The 20,428-nt window shown below is 42.1% G+C and overlaps 1 protein-coding gene across 3 annotated transcripts in view; it reads left to right on the top strand.

The window, feature by feature from the left end:
* Positions 1 to 4,494: 4,494 nt before the first annotated feature.
* Positions 4,495 to 20,428, top strand: part of DCAF5 (DDB1 and CUL4 associated factor 5) — a gene marked incomplete at both ends in the record, with an annotated part of 106,996 nt that continues 91,062 nt past the window's right edge. For all 3 annotated transcript variants that reach the window (XM_079699675.1, XM_079699674.1, XM_079699676.1), the window contains one exon: positions 4,495 to 4,708. In XM_079699675.1, the coding sequence (XP_079555801.1) occupies positions 4,495 to 4,708 (214 nt within the window). The remainder of the gene's footprint in view (positions 4,709 to 20,428) is intronic.

Here is a 20,428-nt window from a genome sequence, read left to right as displayed (position 1 = left end):
AACCAGGTTACGTTGCTGGTGGAAACGTAAAATGGTCAGTTGCTTTGGAAAACAGTGTGGACGTTCCTCACAAAGTTAAACATAGAGTTACCATATAACCCAGCAATTCCACTATTAGGTATATATACCCAAGAGAAGTGAAAACATGTCCACACAAAAATTTGTACACAAATGTTAATAGCAGCATTATTCATAACAGCGAAAAAGTGGAACCAGCCCAAATGCCTATCAACTGAACCAGCCCAAATGCCTATCAACTGAAGAATGGAGAAACAAAACATGGTATTGTCCATACAACTGAGTATAATTTGGTCTAAGAAACAAATATAGAGTACTGACACATGCTACAACAAATATAAACCTTGAAAACACTGTTAAATGAATGAAGCCAGACACAAAGACCACATATTATATGATTCCACCCATATGAAATGTCCAGAATAGGCAAACCCAGAGATAGTAAATAGATTAGTGGCTGCCAGGAGCTAAGAGGAGGGAGGAATGGGGAGTGACTGCTAATGTGAATGGCGTTTCTCTTTGGGGTAAGGAAAATGTTCTGAAATTAGATAGTGGTAATGGTTGCACCACTTTGTGAATATACTAAAAGCCACTGAATTGTGAACTTTAAAAACGTGAATTTTATGGTATATCAATTGTATCTAATAAAATTATTATTATCATTTTAAAAAATTTATTTACTTTAGGCTGCGTTGGGTCTTCGTTGCTGCATGCAGGCTTTCTCTAGTTGTGGCAAGTTGTGGCAACTCTTTGTTGCGGTGCACGGGCTTCTCATTGCAGTGGCTTCTCTTGTTGTAGAGCACCGGTTCCAGATGCGCGGGCTTCAGTAGTTGCAGCATGCGGGCTCAGTACTTGTGGCTCCCGGGTTCTAGAGCGCAGGCTCAGTAGTTGTGGTGCACAGGCTTAGTTGCTCCACTGCATGTGGGACCTTCCCGGACCAGGGCTCAAACCCTTGTCCCCTGCATTGGCAGGCGGATTCTTAACCACTGCGCCACCAGGGAAGCCCTTAAATTATCATTTAAAAAGAATGGATGTATGTCCTATAGATCTTGTTGGAGGAATTTGCATTTAAATAGATATTTCTTTTTTTTCCCCAAATTAAAATTGACTGTTGACTGTTTGAAATGACCAATAACTTATCCTTTAAAATTTAAATGACATTACAGTTAAATTATACATATATTTGATGCATTGATCGTTGTCTAAATTAATATCTCTTATCTATGAGTAGCAGTTTATTTTATTTTAAAGTTGAAAATATTTTGAAGTGAAAAATTTCTGAGATGCTAGTATCTATACATAGCCCTTAATATGCTAAAATTTAGTAAATGTGTGAGAAAGGGCTTAGCATTTTCTTAGATTTTTTTTTTAAACAAACAATTTCTAATGTTTGAACGTTTCCTTAGCATCTAGTGCTTTTAAAGATTCTTTACTTTTTCTTTAGTGATATCAGGGCCAAGCAAAATAGAAGTCAAAGAGTAAATGAATTTCTGGCAATTCTATGTTTAATCGGTATTCAACTCATGGTGGAGCAATTAAGCAAGACTTCCCATGTTCAGTAATTTCCATATCTTGGCTGTTCCAGAATGAATTTTCAAAACAGTGTTTCCAGGCTTTCTGAATGTGAATGTTAATATACAGAAGTTTCTTGGCCTAGGTAAGAAAAATATGAATTTTTTACTTTTTCTCCCTCTTCCTCCACATAGTCTATGTACTGGAGAGATTACTCAGGAGTCCAATTTCATTTGCTATTTTTTTTAATATTTATTTGTTTATTTGGCTGCACTGGGTCTTAGTTGCGGTGTGCGGGATCTTTTTAGTTGCAGCATGTAGGATCTAGTTCCCTGACCAGGGAACGAACCTGGGTCTCCTGCATTGGGAGCACAGAGTCTTAACCACTGGACCACCAGGGAAGTCCCTCATTTGCTATTTTTAAGCTAAGTACACTGGCTTTTTTTTACAATAAATGCCTATATCAAAAAGGCCAAGCTCATATGGTCATTGAAGTTAATTAAATGTTTGTGTTATATAGTTATGTACAACATTATTAGTTTGCAATAAATGACACAAGGGACTATGTCAAATTCATAATAAAAGCAAACAGCTATGGTGGGGCTTGATCTTCTGAAGTTGGGTTATATTATAGTTAGGGTTGCCAGATTTAGCAAACAAAAATACATGATGCCCAATTAAATCTGAATTTCAGATAAACAATGAATAATAATTTCAGTACATCTCAAACACTACATGAGACATACTTATGCTAAAAAATTATTCATTCTTTATCTGAAATTCATACAGAACTGGGCATCCTGCATTTTATCTGGCAACTCTAATTACATGAATAAGAGAGATTTTCTGCACTCTGCTTACAAAAAGCTGCGCATACTAGCAGTAGGATATAAACAGACTGAGAGGTCCCTACATTTCTGTCCTGGCTGGTCACTGAACAGTTAAGGAAGTATCCAGCAAGGTCCTAGAATTGGGCTGGCTTGTGATCGGATCCTGGTCTATTTTTAGGCTGAGATAAATGGGACAGTTATTCCAGGGATTGGGGAAAAGCGAGTCATATTTAAAATTGTGGAGAAGTATGTGCTTGAGAGGGGAGAGGAGGGTGTCATATATTGCCACAGTAAAGGCCACTTCAACCACATCATTACTGTGCACATCCACCCCACCCCAGGCAAAACAAAGTAGGTATAAATGATGTGCTATTAATTGGAAGGAGCCAGAGGGCTCCCTGTTTTTGAATGTGTGGACTGAGTAGGTCAAGCAAACGAACAGTGAGATGGGAGACTGGCTTTGAAATCATCTCCACTGGAATGAAGCACAGATACCTCAAACCCAATGAATCCGACACTGATGCATTACCTTCCCCTCCTAATTCTTCCCCTTTCCCTGACTTCATTCATGTATTCAATATTTGAGTGGCTACTCAGTTCCAGCATGTGCTAGTTCTGGTCATATACCCATGAGCAGAATAGGCACGGTCCCTGCTCTCAGAGAACTTATAGGGGGAACATGCTGATATAATCACAAAAATACATGTTTAATTACACATTAAGACATTGCTATGAAGAAAAGATGTTGGTTGCTATGAACAAAAGATGCTGGTTATAATCAAGATGGTATACCACTACTGATCTTTACGGTGCTATTATAATGAAGAAACACTATGAAGCATCCTGAGAATTAAACTTTTTAAAAGAAAGTATTACACATTTTCCTGTTTAGGGAAATAATATTCCATTAATATTCCAAGGCACTTAACACCTGTCTCCTCACTGGGGTCACCGTGGAGGCTCCCAGACGACTGTAGTGCAGCTACTTCTGGCCTGGAACGCAGCTGCTGGTTAACAGCTGTACAGCCTCAGAGCTCCACACTCAAGGCCTTGAAGAGGGGCTCACCGCACCCAATTAAATAACATATATTTCTATTTTCGAATAATGCATCTTGTGTCTTGCAGATTTACCTGGAACTAATGAACAGAGGTACTTTCTGCTTACCTGAGCTTTCTCAACTCGGTTTTGGCAATTTTCTTTTCAGTTAAAAATTCCTCCCCCCCCTCTTTTTTCCCCCATATACCACTTCATCATCTAACCGATGGAACCCAGTTTAGCCTTTTTCACTGAATGGCTGGAAGAAGGGAAAATTAGGAAACTGGATGGGGCGGGGGTAGTGTCAAAACTTTCTTTGGGGGGCCCCAAGCAACCTTACCCCGAGTGTCCAGTCCTAACTCCTGGTTCCTTTCCCTTGGACAGGGCTCGGGCGGCCCAAGGATGAGGCGAACTGAGGGAGAACAACCGGAGCCTCTGCCCGCAGTCCTCCCTCCACCTCTTTGCCACCTCGGGCTGCATTTTCCGGACCGGAAAAAAAAGAGCCGGGAGCACACTCGCCGCGGCGATGGACCGCCGGCCTCTGGGGGAGGAAGGCGAGTCCGCAGCCCCGCGGCCACTTTGATCGTTGCGCACCTCCAACTTCACAGAGTGCACCGCTCAGGGGGTGCAGCCCGGCCTCCGCCCAGAGCGACCCCGGTCCTCGCGCGGGGAGGAGCTGAGGCGGGAAAGCCGAGCCGCCGCCCGCGGTCTAGAGGCCAGCCGTCCGAGTTCTTCCGGCCCTCGGCCCTCGGCCCGCGGCGGGGGAGGAGCCGCCGCCACCCGCGTTCCCTGGCCCCCGCCGCCGGCGGCGGAAGGGCCGCGCGCTTCGCGGAAGCGCGGCCGCAGCTGAGGATCAGCTGCTGGAGGAGGCGGAGAAGGAGAGGGAGGAGCCTAGGGGAGGGGGAAGGGGAGGGAGGGGACCGTCAGGAAGCCGCGAACGCCACCGAGTGTCTGCACACCTCGCTCCGTCTGCTATGGCTGGTTAAAGAACCATCCGGATAGCAGCGCGGGGGGAGGGTCGGGTGGGGGGAGAGCGCCGGCCGCGCGTGAGGCCGAGGGAGGGGCGGCGGCGTGAGCGGCGGCGGCAGTGGTTCCAGCATGAAGAGGAGAGCTGGCCTGGGGGGCAGCATGAGGTCAGTGGTGGGCTTCTTGTCCCAGCGGGGCTTGCATGGGGACCCCCTGCTCACTCAGGACTTTCAGAGGAGACGCCTGCGAGGCTGCAGAAACCTCTACAAGAAGGACCTCCTGGGCCACTTCGGCTGTGTCAATGCCATTGAATTCTCCAACAATGGAGGCCAGTGGCTGGTCTCAGGTAAATCAACCCCCTTCCCCTCCCCGCGCCTCCCGGCCCCCTTCCAACCTCCCCTTTCCGCTTTCCCTCGCCACCCTCCTCCTGCCCTCCGTCCCCACCCCCTCCCTCCTCAACCCCCCCTTCGGCGGTGGGAAGGTGGGTGTCAAATTAAAACCCTGGCGGGGGAGGGAGGGAGAGAGGGGTAGGAGAGGATGTCTTCTATAAAAAAGACCTAAAATGGTTGACAGGTCCTTATTTCGCTTTATCCCAAGTGTAAAGTGATCTCTCCTGATGACTGCGGTGGAAGTGTGGGTCGGGGAGGGGGGCGAGGTTACCGCTTGACAAAGTTTGATGGGAAACTCTTCCTCCGCGTACTTTAAAAGGTGCTGGGGGCATTTGAGCGATTTGGTGGGGGAGGAGGCCGAGGCACGCCGGATGCCGGGGGCGGCGGGGGGGAGCTCGAGCCCCTGTCTCCGTCGTCCCGGGAAGGGGCCTTGGGGCCGGGGGCCGGGCTGTGACAGGGCCGGCCGCCGGAGGGGTCGGGGCTGCGACTCCGGGTGAACGGAGGGGAGGTGACGAGCGGGTCCCCTTGGGCCGCCCCCTCGTCGCCCTCAGGGGCCCAGCGCCATCTCCTCGGGTCCTGGGGTGGCCTCTTCCGTATCTTGTTTTTCTTATGGCTTTGGGAGTGCCGAGGGCTCTGGAGGCCAAGGGGCACCGGCCTGAACTTGAATGCGCAACTTGCGAGGCAGGGGGTGGGGGGGTGGACGACCCCGGGAGACTTGTTGGCTGGAGCCCCGAGCCCGCACCCCCTTTCCCTGCGCCTGCCGTTGCAGGTGGTCTCCGCGCCTCCTCCTCCCGCCCAGCTGGGCTTGGTTGCCCCCCGGCTCCCCCTCCGGTGTTGGGTAAGTGGCGAAATCGAGGCCGGCGCTCCGGCCGGGCGGTGTAGGCCTCGCTCTCTCGGGGCTCCTAGCGACAGGCAGTTGAATCGATAGCCTATTGCTCCCGGGGAGGCCGGGGCCGGGCGGGTGGCGGCTATAGCTGCTCCGGGGGAGGTGCGCCTGCCGCCCGTGGGGGCGCTCACCGCCGCCCTCATCACGGGGGTCGCAGGCCCAAGGCTGGCGAGTGGGGATGGATTACGCTGGGGGCGGCTCCCCGAAATCCGGCTCAGGGGAGGAGGGCGAAGACGGCTGATCTGGCGTTCCCGCTCGCCTTCTGCCCTCCCTACCCCGTCCCTTTTCCTATATCGAGAGGGAGGAAGGGGGAGCCCAGCGCTGGACGTGGCGCTTCGCTTCACCCAGGCCGGTCCCCGAATGGTTTTCTAATTTACGTCAGTGGGCAGCTCGCCAGAAACTTCTGGGATCATGGCAAAGCATCCGTCTTCTTCGCGAGTAACATTCGGAAGTGACACGGGGTGTGCAGTCCAATTTGGGGGTAACAGAGATAAGACTTGTGATCATTTCATGATAAACCTTCTGGGGTTTCTCCAGAACTGACTTGACTTTTCCACTTCAGATCGTTTTCTCTTTGACTAGGTAGATTTTGGTCCTAGATCATCTCCTGAAGAAATCTGATATTCCACTTCGAGACATACCCCAAACAAAAGCTTCCTTCCCCCACAGGGCCAAAAATTCCAGGGGCAAAGACGGGGGAAGAGCTCTTTACAGAGCTCCCAGTTTTCTCCCCTGCTGCTACTTCTGTATTCATCATACTCCTGTCTCCTTCCCAGACTGATGTATTCCAACAGACATGTTCCCAGACACAAGTAAATGCACCCTACAGGGTGAGGGAATTTGGGGGGTGCTGTTACAGACTGAGCTAATCGTGTTAAATCATAAATGCGGTCATACATTGCTCAATTTAACACGCTTTTTATTTATTTATTTTAAACATCTTTATTGGAGTTTAATTGCTTTACAGTGGTGTGTTAGTTTCTGCTTTATAACGAAGTGAATCAACTATACATATATCCCTATATCTCCTCCCTCTTGCATCTCCCTCACACCCTCCCTATCCCACCCCTCTAGGTAGTCACAAAGCACCGAGCTGATCTCCCTGTGCTATGCTGATCTCCCTGTGCTATTCGGCTGCTTACCACTAGCTATTTCACACTTGGTAGTGTATATATGTCCATGCCACTCTCTCACTTTGTCCCAGCTTACCCTTCCCCTTCCCCGTGTCCTCAAGTCCATTCTCTACGTCTGCGTCTTTATTCCTGTCCTGTCCCTAGGTTCTGCATAACCATTTTAAAAATAACAGATTTACTAAGATATAATTCACATGCCATACATTTCATCCATTTAAAGTTCATTAACACTTTAAAAATATATATATTTATTTATTTGAGCTGCGCCAAGTCCCAGTTGCTGCCTCTAGTTCCCCGACCAAGGATGAACCCGGCCCCCCGCATTGGGAGGGTGGAGTCTTACCCACTGGACCACCAGGGAAGTCCCCATTAACACTTTTTTAAAGGTGCTAAAAAGTTGCCTCCATTCTCTACCAGTTATCCTTGTGTAGTACCTTCCCCGATGTCTTAAATGAACCCAATTTTCTCTAGACTTGACCGGTTCATTTCCTTTATCTTAATTTTCGTCCATAGAGGAGCAGGGTCCTTTGCACAGGCAGGCTCTGGTAAACCTTCTGGTTCTAGGCATTCATTTCCTCTTTTCTAGGCCTGAGTTGCCCATCTCCATCAGTACTTACTGGGTTCCAACTTTCTTTGCCCCTTACTCCTCCTCCTCCTTCCCTGCACGCTTCCTCTAGCTTAGTTCGTCCTGTTTCCTTTTTATCTACTCCTGTCCTTGTTCCTAGTCTTCCAGTAGGCTTTTTCACCTGCCCCTCCAGTTTAGCTCAGCTAGTGTTAGCTTTCTTACTTGTTCCCTGAAAGGTAGAGTTTTGGTTAAAAGCCTTACTAGCTTATTCACCGTCTAGTATGAGTACAACTTATGCAACAGAAAGTTCCTCCTGTTCGCTTCAGATAAGGAAGCCCCCTCTGGGAGTCCTAAATACACTTGTTAAAGCTAATTAAATTTTGTTCTGGGAAGTCCTTCAATAATCTTCCCAAATTTAAAACTATTTAAGGTGTTTACATCTTATCTATCATTGTCCTTCTTTAGCAGTTAACACCTGAGGGGAGGAGCACATGGTATTTTGAGGCTAATGCTATCAATCCCTAATGCTTCACCAAAAATGTGGTGGAAGGCCAGACTCTAGGATGGTAATGAGATTACTTTTATGCATTTTGTTGTAGTGCTTGTATCTTGTCTGGATTGCTTAAAGCTCTTGAAAGTGGTGATTAAAGTGATAGTTTGTTCCACAGAAAAGGAGATCAGACTTGTGGTTACCAGAGGAGGGAGCGGGGGTTGGGCCGGTGGCAGGGGAATTGGATGAAGGCAGTCAGAAGGTAGAAACTTCCAGTTATAAGACAAACAGGTACTAGGGATGAATGTATAATGTACAACATGATAAATATCATTAGCACTGCTGTATGTTATATATGAAAGTTAAGAGAGTAATCCTTCGAGTTCTCATCACAAGAAATTTTTTTTTCTATTTCTGTAATTTTATATCCATATGAGAGAGTGAATTCACTAAACTTATTGTGATTATCATTTCATGATGTATGTAAGCCAAATCATTACGCTGTATGCCTTAAACTTATACAGTGCTGTATGTCAATTATATATCAAAACTGGAAGAAAAAGTTTTTTAAAATGATAGATTGTCCATAGTTTGCCCACTGTTTTCATTTTCTAATTGTTTGGGCAGGCTCACGTTTCTTGTAACTGACACACTATTTGGGGTTTTTTTGGTTTGTTTTTGTCTTTTTTTGTTCTTTTAATTTAATTTATTTATTTAGTCGCACAGCTCGGCCTATGGGATCTTAGTTCTCCGATCAGGGATTGAACCCGGGGCCATAGCAGTGAAAGTGCCGAGTCCTAACCACTGGACTGCCAGGGAATTCCCTGACACACACTATTTGATAGAAATAACTTAGACCTAGGCCAAAAATAATATTTGCATGATTCCTATGGCCTTATAAAATGCTGTTTGTTAAGGATACATCATTGCTTTTTTGTTCTAACAGCTAGCCCTTTTCCAGGGCACAATGAGGCCAGCAGATATTAAGAGTAAAGCAGAGAAAACCAGGAAGGAGAAAAGGTGCTCAGCTGGGAAGTGAGTGTGTGACAGCAACAAGTGGGAGGATGTTTTTTTTGACATTTTGAAATACAAAAGTATTTTAACCTAAAAAGTATTTTTCTTTATTGCCGAAAGGGACATTACTGTGATATCATGTAAGGCAGTGTGGTATAGCATACACATGGTTAAAATCACTGCTGTGTCATTTAATGTGTAACTTTAGTCAAGTTGCTAAGCCTCTCTTTCCTGATTTAAGCAATGGGAATACCAGCACCCACCTGAAGGGCTGTTGTGACAGCTACATTAGGCAAAGTTTAGATTGGGTACTGAACAGAGTTCCCAGCCTCTCAGAAAAAATGCTGAGTTTGTTTTCTTTCCCCTTTGTACTTATAACTTGTGGTTTCATTATTAGCTGACACTTGTTCTTACAATGCTGGTAATGGACATGTGCAAATGGGGCAGACAGGATAGTTTTGTGATTTTTTTGATGTGGAATGAGGAGGCACAATATGGTGGGGAAAGAGCCTGGGATTTGGTGTCACGTGATATGTTGGAGGCTCCACCAGTCACAGATTGTACGAATTTAGGCAAGTTCCTTCATTCCTCATCAGTAAACGGGATTAACAAATTGCCCTCACTACCTAACAAGGAGGTCTATTCAATGAAATGTCATATGTGAAGGTACTTTGTGAACTATATGGGTTTGAGTGAACATTACTCTATAAAAGACAGCTTATGCCTGATGCAGTCTTATCTTAGAATATTTATGGGTGTTAGTTCTTTGAGAGATAAGGAACAACATTAAGTACTACTTACAAGAGATCCTAACACCATCAAGGAGTTTATGCTAGTATACATATTTAGGGGATAGCCTGGGTTTACCTTTTAAGTCTTTGGTTGCATCTGATTCTTTCTTTAAATTGCCTCCATTGCCTCCTCTTAGGTTTCTCCTTTTCCCCAGAATGGAAATATGTTTGCTTAAAAGTCTTTTTATTTTCTCTTGGGGAAGAAGATGAACATCTTCTTGCATTCTGCCTGCTAGACCAATCAGAATGTAGCTCTGGGGGAATTCCCTGGCAGTCTAGTGGTTAGGACTCAGCGCTTTCACTGCGGGGGTCAGGTTCAGTCCCTGGTTGGGAACTAAGATCCCACAAGCTGTGAGGCACAGCCAAAAAAAAAGAGTGTAGCTCTGTATATGTAACTCTCTGCTTTCTTATATCTTATAAATGGTTTTGGTAAATAGAATCTTAGCAGTAAATAAAAATATTTAGCTCTTTGGGATAAGAGTTGCTGTAATATTATTTACCCTGAATTGATGTTTAAGGCATTGGAACTTGTAGCACTAGCAGATTAATAGCCCATAGTGTGAAGTTTTGAGTTACAGTGAGAGATTATGATTTCTTTTTTAATGCTTATGACTAAATGTAGAAAAAGCACCCTCAGAAGCTTTTCAGATAGCATCAGCAACTATACTATTTCAAAGTGTTAATTAAGTAGGAGTTGTGAATGGGGAGAGGCATTCAATTACTTGGGCATAATATTTATAATTGGACTCACTATTTAGTTCTATTTCTCCCATATTCTTATGGGATATAAGTATCCACAGTTATATAGAGAGATTAAGAGTCATATAATAAGGACAGTGATACATCTCACAGGGTTGTGGTGAGGATTGAATGAAATAACACTTGTGAAGTTTTTAGCACAAGGGCCTAGACCATGCTGTTGCTCTGGTTGCTACTGCTGCTGCAACTGTTATTACTGTTGTTGTTTAACTTGAACCTCATAAAAAGCTTATAGGTGGGCTTCCCTGGTGGCGCAGTGGTTGAGAGTCCGCCTGCCGTTGCAGGGGACACGGGTTCGTGCCCTGGTCCGGGAAGATCCTACATGCCGCGGAGGCCCGCGTACCACAAAAAAAAAAAAAAGCTTATGGGAGATTGACACTTCAGTATCTAACATTCATTGCACGTGGCACAGTACAATGTGAAAAATTGAGAATGATCTCAATGAGAGGAACTGTTAGAAATGCTTTGTGAATAAACTTAACCCTAATACTGTCATCAGAGCATAATTTTAAGCATCACATAATAGCTATGATAATAACTATATGCTTAATTGGAACCCATTAATTAATGATCATTTCTTGTCACCCAATCACTAGTTATATTGCATTTTATGGAATCAGTTTTTAGTAAGTAAACTCATGTAAAAGCGTATTATCTACAGGTAAAGTGTTTGACTTTAACCAGTTAAATGAAGTCTGACTATTAAAACTTCTACGTGTTTAATTAGAATGAATTTCTTCGTCCAGGGGTTAGTTTATCAGGAGAAACATGGCCAGTGGCAAGGTAGATTTCTGACTTTAAAAAGCTTTTGTAGGGCTTCCCTTGTGGTGCAGTGGTTGAGAGTCCACCTGCTGATGCAGGGGACAGGGGTTCGTGCCCTGGTCCGGGAAGATCCCATATGCTGCGGAGGCCTGCGTACCGCAAAAAAAAAAAAAAAAAAGCTTTTGTAGTACATACATTTTGACATGGTGATTAGGGAATCAATTCTTGGATTTTCTTCTGGGCTTTTCTGTTTACTGATAATGCATTGCTGTGAAGGTGTTAAATTTTATTCTTTGGTCTATTTATTAGTTCAACAAATAGTTTTTGAGCACATACTGTTTATAAGACAGGAGCTATGCGAAGTACAGAGATGATGAATCAGATATAAATCATACTCTTAAGCTTGTATTTTCGGAACATTTACTTCTCAATTCTAACAGTGCATGATCCTTTAAAAATTTTCTCTTCTGTTTTATGATACTTTAATAGATACTGGATTTCTGTTTGGTTTGTAGTACTTAATATAGCAAAAGTCCCCTTGTCTTTGATTTTTAGTGGGAAAGAAAGATCGCTTAGAGATGGCCTTGGAGGACATTGGTGTGATAAATTATAGAGATCATGTCATAAGGATAAGATAACATGGATATTTACAGATACACATTATTTTTCCCACTTGTTCTTCAGTCAACTAATTGATATCTGTCAAAAATTGGCGAATTTAGAATTATGCCTGGGTTTGTCACTTCCACTTTAGAAAATACCTAGCGAGGTTTAACCGATGACCACCAGTCTCATTAGACATTATAAGTACCTCAAAAACTTGTCTTTGTGTTCAGTATTGTTCAAAGGATCACCACTGACTTGACTTACATTTATGATATACTAAGAGTTCTGAAGAAGAGCAGTAGCTCTCAGTTATGCATCCTGGCCACACATTGAGGGAGGTGTCAGTCCAGGTACAAGTGTGTGCTCATTCACTGATTATTGATAGATTTGGTTGTAAAGTACAGTTGGAATCATTTAGATCAGGGAAACTTTATTCACCAGTAAAACTTGAGACAAAGGGGTACTGCTTTCTGAATGCTGAGTTAAGAAGTGGGTGCATTTATTTTCTCATGCATTGAGCAAGGTGAAGAACACTTTCATTGCTTATAAACAGTGCTTAATTTTGATTTTTCTTTTTTCTTTTTCATGGTTTCAAGAAAGAATTGCTTTTCCTATTGTTTTAGTCTGAATTTAAATACTCAAGGGTGGAATTAAAGACAACCTTAAAGGAACCAAAATCCTAATTCAAATAAAGATTATGTAGTTAAGAAGGAATTGATTTTGTTTTCAGTTTTTGGTGCCCTACATTATATTAAAAGTATTATCTCTTATAATTTAAGAACTGAATATTGATCTACTGGATTAACTCTTAGATTATTGTGGCGATGTGAAATTACATTTCTTTTCTACTGAATTCTGTGTTCTCTAAAATTTTTGATTTTAAGTTATGGGGATTAGGTTACTGTTTGCCAAAGTGTGCGTACATAAGCTGATTTTAGGTGATCTTTGAATGAATATTTACATTTTAATAGTACATTTATTTTATACATGTTAGAAAAGTTAACTAGCATATATAAAATAGCTTTCATGGATTTATTGCTTAAGGCAAGGGTAAATTTTATTTTATTTTTTTATTTTTTATTTTTTTTGCGTTACGCGGGCCTCTCACTGTTGTGGCCTCTCCCGCTGCGGAGCACAGGCTCTGGACGTGCAGGCTCAGCGGCCATGGCTCACGGGCCCAGCCGCTCCGCGGCATGTGGGATCCTCCCGGACCGGGGCACGAACCCATGTCCCCCACATCGGTAGGTGGACTCTCAACCACTGCACCACCAGGGAAGCCCCAAGGGTAAATTTTAAAAAGTCAGTTTAAAGTAAAATAATGGTGACTGTGTTGTGTGGATATGGCAAAAATCAAAAGGTGATCACGATTAACTGTAGCTTGGGAAATAGTACATTAGGTAACCCTTTTTTATTTCTTCTTTCTCATGGAATCAGAGAGATGGAAAGGTCTTCATTTTAGGGAAAAGGGAGTGGAGAAGTAGAAAGGTGACTTGTTCAGAGCTGCTTGATTAATCTTTGGCAGTGAGGACTGTTAAGTAGGACTCATTGCTTCTAGGCAAGTGCTGTTTCCAGGTTGCCTTTTTATGTTTTTCTGTCCCTTTTCTTATAGGATAGGCAGCCTTTTCTGGAGCTCTTCTGAAGAACTGAAAACTGACTGTTAGCAATTCCTGAGCACATGTGCAACTCTAGTTGCTCCTCTTAGATGATGAATTGTATTTCTCTGTTTTGCTGTGAATAACTTGCTTTACATAGGTATCTTATGTTTATTTGTTAAAAATACTTAATGAGGGCTTCCCTGGTAGCGCCGTGGTTGAGGGTCCACCTGCCGATGCAGGGGACACAGGTTCGTGCCCCGGTCCGGGAGGATCCCGCGTGCCGCGGAGCGGCTGGGCCCGTGAGCTGTGGCCGCTGAGCCTGCGCGTCGCTCCGTGGCAGGAGAGGCCGGGGCGGTGAGAGGCCCGCGTACCGCAAAAAAAACAAAACAAACAAACAAAAATATTTAATGAGAACACACTATGTCTGCCTCTTTAATCTCAATAATAACTCTAAGGGTTATTTTTTTTTAACACTTATTTAGCAGATAATGTGTGCCAGGCCCTCTGCTAAGCACTTCATATGTCTTATTTGCCACTTGGAAAATAGCCAGTGTTACCTATTATCTAGAAAGATAAGGGGATTTGAAGGTTTTGTATTAATTGCATTAATTAAGTGCTAAAGAATCAAGAAAGGGCATTGATAAATGACTGCTGAGGATTCTGTAATGAGAACAGGTAGGGCATTAGTGGAAAAATAGAAATTGGAATTCAATAGAAATTGGAATTCCAATAGAATTGGAATTCATTTCTAGTTAAAAGGAAGTGAAATAGAACTCTAGGAAGGAAAAAAGATTTTTTATTATCTTGTCTATTACCTTGGTCTTTGTAGAAAATTTGGTTCCAATAGCTGCTTCCCAAGTTTTTGTTCTTTTCAGCTTTAATGCTTATTGGTCACCACTGCCAACATAATATAAGCTCCCTAAAGCTTAACTCATTATCTCATACGCCCTGCTGATCCCTCAAAAATCTACAGTGCTCCCCAGTGCCTACCAAATTAACTAGGTATGGCTCTCCTGATGTTCGAGGCATTACTGTTTATAAAAATAAATGTTTAACAATAAAAATAGCTAATATTTGAGCATGTCATTCATATATCAAATATTATTTGGGGGGTGTTTAATATGTGTCAGGCACATTTACATACATGATCATATCTAATACTTATAAAAGAATCTTTCCTAAGGTACAGATAGTACTGTTATCCTTATTGTACATATGAGGAAACTGAGGCTTAGAGAAGTTAATTTGTGAAACCTGTAGTTTGTGGTGGAGCTGCATTTCCAGCCTCAGTCTGCATGAGCTCTGAGACATGCTGCTAACTGCTCTGAAATTTTTAGAATGTTACATACATTTTAAAAGGATATGACCTTTTCCTTATATTCTCATCTCCCTGTGTTATCACTCTGATTTGCTAATTGTTTTTTGCTCCCGTTATGTGGAAACAGAGGAAGGGGGTGCGGTTGAGGGAGATGAATCATGGGCTTGGAGCCAGTAAGCACAGTTCTGGTCACAGCTGCAGAACTCACCACTCAAGCAGGTCTCTCTCAGGACAAAAAGTCACTTCAACTGGATTTTGGTCTTGGCTGTCTTCTTCTTCTTTTTTTTTTTTTAATTAATTAATTAATTAATTTTTTGGCTGTGTAGGGTCTTCGTTTCTGTGCGAGAGCTTTCTCTAGTTGAGGCGAGCAGGGGCCACTCTTCATCGCGGTGCGCGGGCCTCTCACTGTCGCGGCCTCTCTTGTTGCGGAGCACAGGCTCCAGATGCGTAGGCTCTGTAGTTGTGGCTCACAGGCCCAGCCGCTCCGCCGCATGTGGGATCTTCCCACACTGGGGCACGAACCCGTGTCCCCTGCATTGGCAGGCAGATTCTCAACCACTGCGCCACCAGGGAAGCCCCTTTTTTTTTGAATTTAATTTTATTTATTTTTTATACAGCAGGTTCTTATGTTATCCATTTTATACATATTAGTGTATATATGTCAATCCCAATCTCCCAATTCATCACACCACCAACCCCCACCCCTGCCACATTCCCCCCTTGGTGTCCATACGTTTGTTCTCTACATCTGTGACTCTATTTCTGCCCTGCAAACCGGTTCATCTGTACCATTTTTCTAGGTTCCACATACATATATGAGTTAATATACGATGTTTGTTTTTCTCTTTCTGACTTACTTCACTCTGCATGACAGTCTCTAGATCGACCCACATCTCAACAAATGACCCAATTTCGTTCCTTTTTATGGCTGAGTAATATCCCACTGTATATATGTACCACATCTTCTTTATCCATTCATCTGTTGATGGACACTTAGGTTGCTTCCATGACCTGGCTACTGTAAATAGTGCTGCAGTCAATATTGGGGGTGCATGTGTCTTTTTGAATTATGGTTTTCTCTGGGTATATGCCCAGTAATGGGATTGCTGGGTTGTATGGTAGTTCTCTTTTTAGTTTTTTTAAGGAACCTCCATACTGTTCTCCATAGTGGCTGTTATCAGTTTACATTCCCACCAACAGTGCAAGAGGGTTCCCTTTCTCCAAACCCTCTCCAGCATTTGTAGTTTGTAGATTTTCTGATGATGCCCCTTCTAACTGGTGTGAGGTGATACCTCATTGTACTTTTGATTTGCATTTCTCTAATAATCAGTGATGTTGAGCAGCTTTTCATGTGCTTCTTGGCCATCTGTATGTCTTCATTGGAGAAATGTCTATTTAGGTCTTCTGCCCATTTTTGGATTGGGTTGTTTGTTTTTTTAATATTGAGCTGCATGAGCTGTTTATATATTTTGGAGATTAATCCTTTGTCCGTTGAGTCGTTTGCAAATATTTTCTCCCATTCTGAGCATTGTCTTTTTGTCTTGTTTGTAGTTTCCTTTGCTTTGCAAAAGCTTTTAAGTTTCATTAGGTCCCATTTGTTTATTTTTGTTTTTATTTCCATTACTCTAGGAGGTGGATCAAAAAAGATCTTGCTGTGATTTATGTCAGAGTGTTCTTCCTGTGTTTTTCTCTAAGAGTTTTATAGTGTCCAGTCTTACATTTAGGTCTCTAATCCATTTTGACTTTATTTTTGTGTATGGTGTTACAGAGTGTTCTAATTTCATTCTTTTACATATAGCTGTCCAGTTTTCCCAGCACCACTTATTGAAGAGACTGTCTTTTCTCCAGTGTATATCCTTGTCTCCTTTGTCATAGACTCGTTGACCATAGGTGCGTGGGTTTATCTCTGGGCTTTCTATACTGTTCCATTGACCTATATTTCTACTTTTGCGCCAGTACCATACTGTCTTCATTAATGTAGCTTTGTAGTATAGTCTGAAGTCAGGGAGTCTGATTCCTCCAGCTCCGTTTTTTTCCCTCAAGACTGCTTTGGTTATTTGGGGTGTTTTGTTTCCCCATACAAATTTTAAGATTTTTTGTTCTAGTTCTGTAAAAAATGCCATTGGTAATTTGATAGGGATTACATTGAATCTGTAGATTGCTTTGGGTAGTATAGTCATTTTCACAATATTGATTCTTCCAGTCCAAGAGCATGGTATATCTCTCCATCTGTCTGTATCATCTTTAATTTCTTTGATCAGTGTCTTATAGTTTTCTGAGTACAGGTCTTTTACCTCCTTATGTATGTTTATTCCTAGGTATTTTATTTTTTTATTGCACTGGTGAATGGGATTGTTTCCTTAATTTCTCTTTCTGATTTTTCGTTGTTAGTGTATAGGAATGCAAAAGATTTCTGTGCATTAATTTTGTATCCTGCAACTTTACCAGGTTCATTGATTACCTCTAGTACTTTTCTGGTGGCATCTTTAGGATCCTCTGCATATAGTATCATGTCATCTGCAAACAGTGACAGTTTTACTTCTTCCTTTCCAATCTGTATTCCATTTATTTCTTTTTCTTCTCTGATTGCCGTGGCTAGGACTTCCAAAACTATGTTGAATAATAGTGGTGAGAGTGGACATCCTTGTCTTGTTCCTGATCTTAGAGGAATTGCTTTCAGTTTTTCACCATTGAGAATGATGTTTGCTGTGGGTTTTTCGTATATGGCCTTTATTATGTTGAGGTAGGTTCCCTCTGTGCCCACTTTCTGGAGAGTTTTTATCATAACTGGGTGTTGAATTTTGTCAAAAGCTTTTTCTGCATCTATTGAGATGATCATAAGGTTTTTTTTCTTCAATTTGTTAATATGGTGTATCACTTTGATTGATTTTCATATATTGAAGAATCCTTGCATCCCTGGGATAAATCCTACTTGATCATGGTGTATGATCCTTTTAATGTATTGTTGGATTCTGTTTGCTGAGGATTTTTGCGTCTATATTCATGAGTGATATTGGTCTGTAATTATCTTTTCCTGTAGTATCGTTGTCTGGTTTTGGTATCAGGGTGATGGTGGCCTCATAGAATGAGTTTGGGAGTGTTCCTTCCTCTGCAATTTTTTGGAATAGTTTGAGAAGGCTGGGTGTTAGCTCTTCCCTGAACGTTTGATAGAATTCATCTGTGAAGCCATCTGGTCCTGGACTTTTGTTTGTTGGAAGATTTTTAATCACAGTTTCAATTTCATTACTTGTGATTGGTCTGTTCATGTTTTGTATTCCTTCCTGGTTCAGTCTTGGAAGGTTATACCTTTCTAAGAATTTGTCCATATCTTCCAGGTTGTCCACTTTATTGGCATTGAGTTGCTTGTAGTAGTCTCTTAGGATGCTTTGTATTTCTGTGGTGTCGTAACTTCTCCTATTTCATTTCTAATTTTATTGATTTGAGTCCTCTCCCTCTTTTCCTTGATGAGTCTGGCTAATGGTTTATCAATTTTATCTTCTCAGAGAACCAGCTTCGGTTTTATTGATCTTTGCCTTTTTTTTTTTGTGTGGTACTTGGGCCTCTCTCTGTTGTGGCCTCTCCCATTGTGGAGCACAGGCTCCGGACGCTCAGGCTCAGTGGCCATGGCTCGTGGGCCTAGCCGCTCTGTGGCATATGGGATCTTCCCGGACCAGGGCACGAACCCGTGTCCCCTGCATCGTCAGGCTGACTCTCAACCACTGCACCACCAGGGAAGCCCCTGCCGTTTTCTTTGCTTCTATTTCATTTATTTCTGCTCTGATCTTTATGATTTCTTTCCTTATGCTAACTTTGGGTTTGTTTGTTCTTCTTTTTCTAGTTCCTTTAGGTGTAAGTTTAGATTGTTTATTTTAGATTTTTCTTGTTTCTTGAGGTAGGCTTGTATTGATATAAACTTCCCTCTTAGAACTGCTTTTGCTGCATCCCATAGGTTTTGGATCGTCGTGTTTTCATTGTCATTTGTCTCTAGGTATTTTTTAATTTCCTCTTTGATTTCTTCAGTAATCTTTTGGTTATTTAGTAACGTATTGTTTAGCCTCCATGTGTTTGTGTTTTTTTATGTTATTTTTCCCTGTAATTGATTTCTAATCTCATAGCATTGTGGTCAGAAAAGATGCTTGATATGATTTCAATTTTGTTAAATTTACTGAGGCTTGATGTGTGACCCAAGATGTGATCTATCCTGGAGAATGTTCCGTGTGCATTTGAGAAGAAAGTGTAATCTGCTCTTTTTCGATGGAATGTGCTATAAATATCAATGAAATCTATCTGGTCTATTATGTCATTTAACGCTTGTGTTTCCTTATTAATTTTCTGTTTGGATGATCTGTCCATTGGTGTAAGTGAGGTGTTAAAAGTCCCCTGCTATTATTGTGTTACTGTCGATTTCCTCTTTTATAGCTGTTAGCAGTTGCCTTATGTATTGAGGTGCTCCTATGTTGGGTGCATATAGATTTATAATTGTTATATATTCTTCTTGGATTAATCCCTTGATCATTATGTAGTGTCCTTCCTTGTCTCTTTTAACATTCTTTATTTTAAAGTCTATTTTATCTGATATGAGTATTGCTACTCCAGCTTTCTTTTGATTTCCATTTGCATGGAATATCTTTTCCCATCCCCTCACTTTCTATGTATATGTGTCCCTCGGTCTGAAATGGGTCTCTTGTAGACAACATATATACGGGTCTTGTTTTTGTATCCATTCAGCAAGCCTGTGTCTTTTGGTTGGAGCATTTAATCCATTCACATTTAAGGTAATTATCGATATGTATGTTCCTATTACCATTTTCTTAATTGTTATGGGTTTGTTTCTTAGGTCCATTTTTTCTCTTGTGTTTCCCACTTAGAGAGGTTCCTTTAGCATTTGTTGTAGAGCTGGTTTGGTGGTCCTGAATTCTCTTAGCTTTTTCTTATCTGTAAAGCTTTTGATTTCTCTGTCGAATCTGAATGAGATCCTTGCTGGCTAGAGTAATCTTGGTTATAGGTTCTTCCCTTTCATCACTTTAAATATATCATGCCACTCCCTTCTGGCTTGTAGAGTTTCTGCTGAGAAATCAGCTGTTAACCTTATGGGAGTTCCCTTGTATGTTATTTGTCATTTTTCCCATGTTGCTTTCAATAGTTTTTCTTTGTGTTTAATTTTTGTCAATTTGATTACTATGTGTCTCAGCATGTTTCTCTGTGGGTGTATCCTGCCTGGGACTCTGCGCTTCCTGGACTTGTGTGGCTATTTCCTTTCCCATGTTAGGGAAGTTTTCTACTATAATCTCTTGAAATATTTTCTCGGGTCCTTTCTCTCTCTCTTCTCCTTCTGGGACCCCTATAATGTGAATGTTGTTGTGTTTAATATTGTCCCAGAGGTCTCTTAGGCTGTATTCTTTTCTTTTCATTCTTTTTTCTTTATTCTGTTCTGTAGCAGTAAATTCCACCATTCTGTCTTCCAGGTCACTTATCCATTCTTCTCCCTCAGTTCTTCTGCTATTGATTCCTTCTAGTGTAGTTTTCATTTCAGTTATTGTATTGTTCATCTCTGTTTGTTTGTTCTTTAGTTCTTCTAGGTCTTTGTTAAACATTTCTTGCATCTTCTCGATCTTTGCCTCCATTCTTTTTCTGATGTCCTGGATCATCTTCACTGTCATTATTCTGAATTCTTCTTCTGGAAGGTTGCCTATCTCCACTTCATTTAGTTCTTTTTCTGGGGTTTTATCTCGTTCCTTCATCTGGTACATAACCCTCT

Source organism: Hyperoodon ampullatus (genome assembly GCF_949752795.1).
Source record: "Hyperoodon ampullatus genome assembly, chromosome: 3".
NCBI lineage: Eukaryota > Metazoa > Chordata > Mammalia > Artiodactyla > Ziphiidae > Hyperoodon > Hyperoodon ampullatus.
This window is presented reverse-complemented; position numbering and strand designations above follow the sequence as displayed.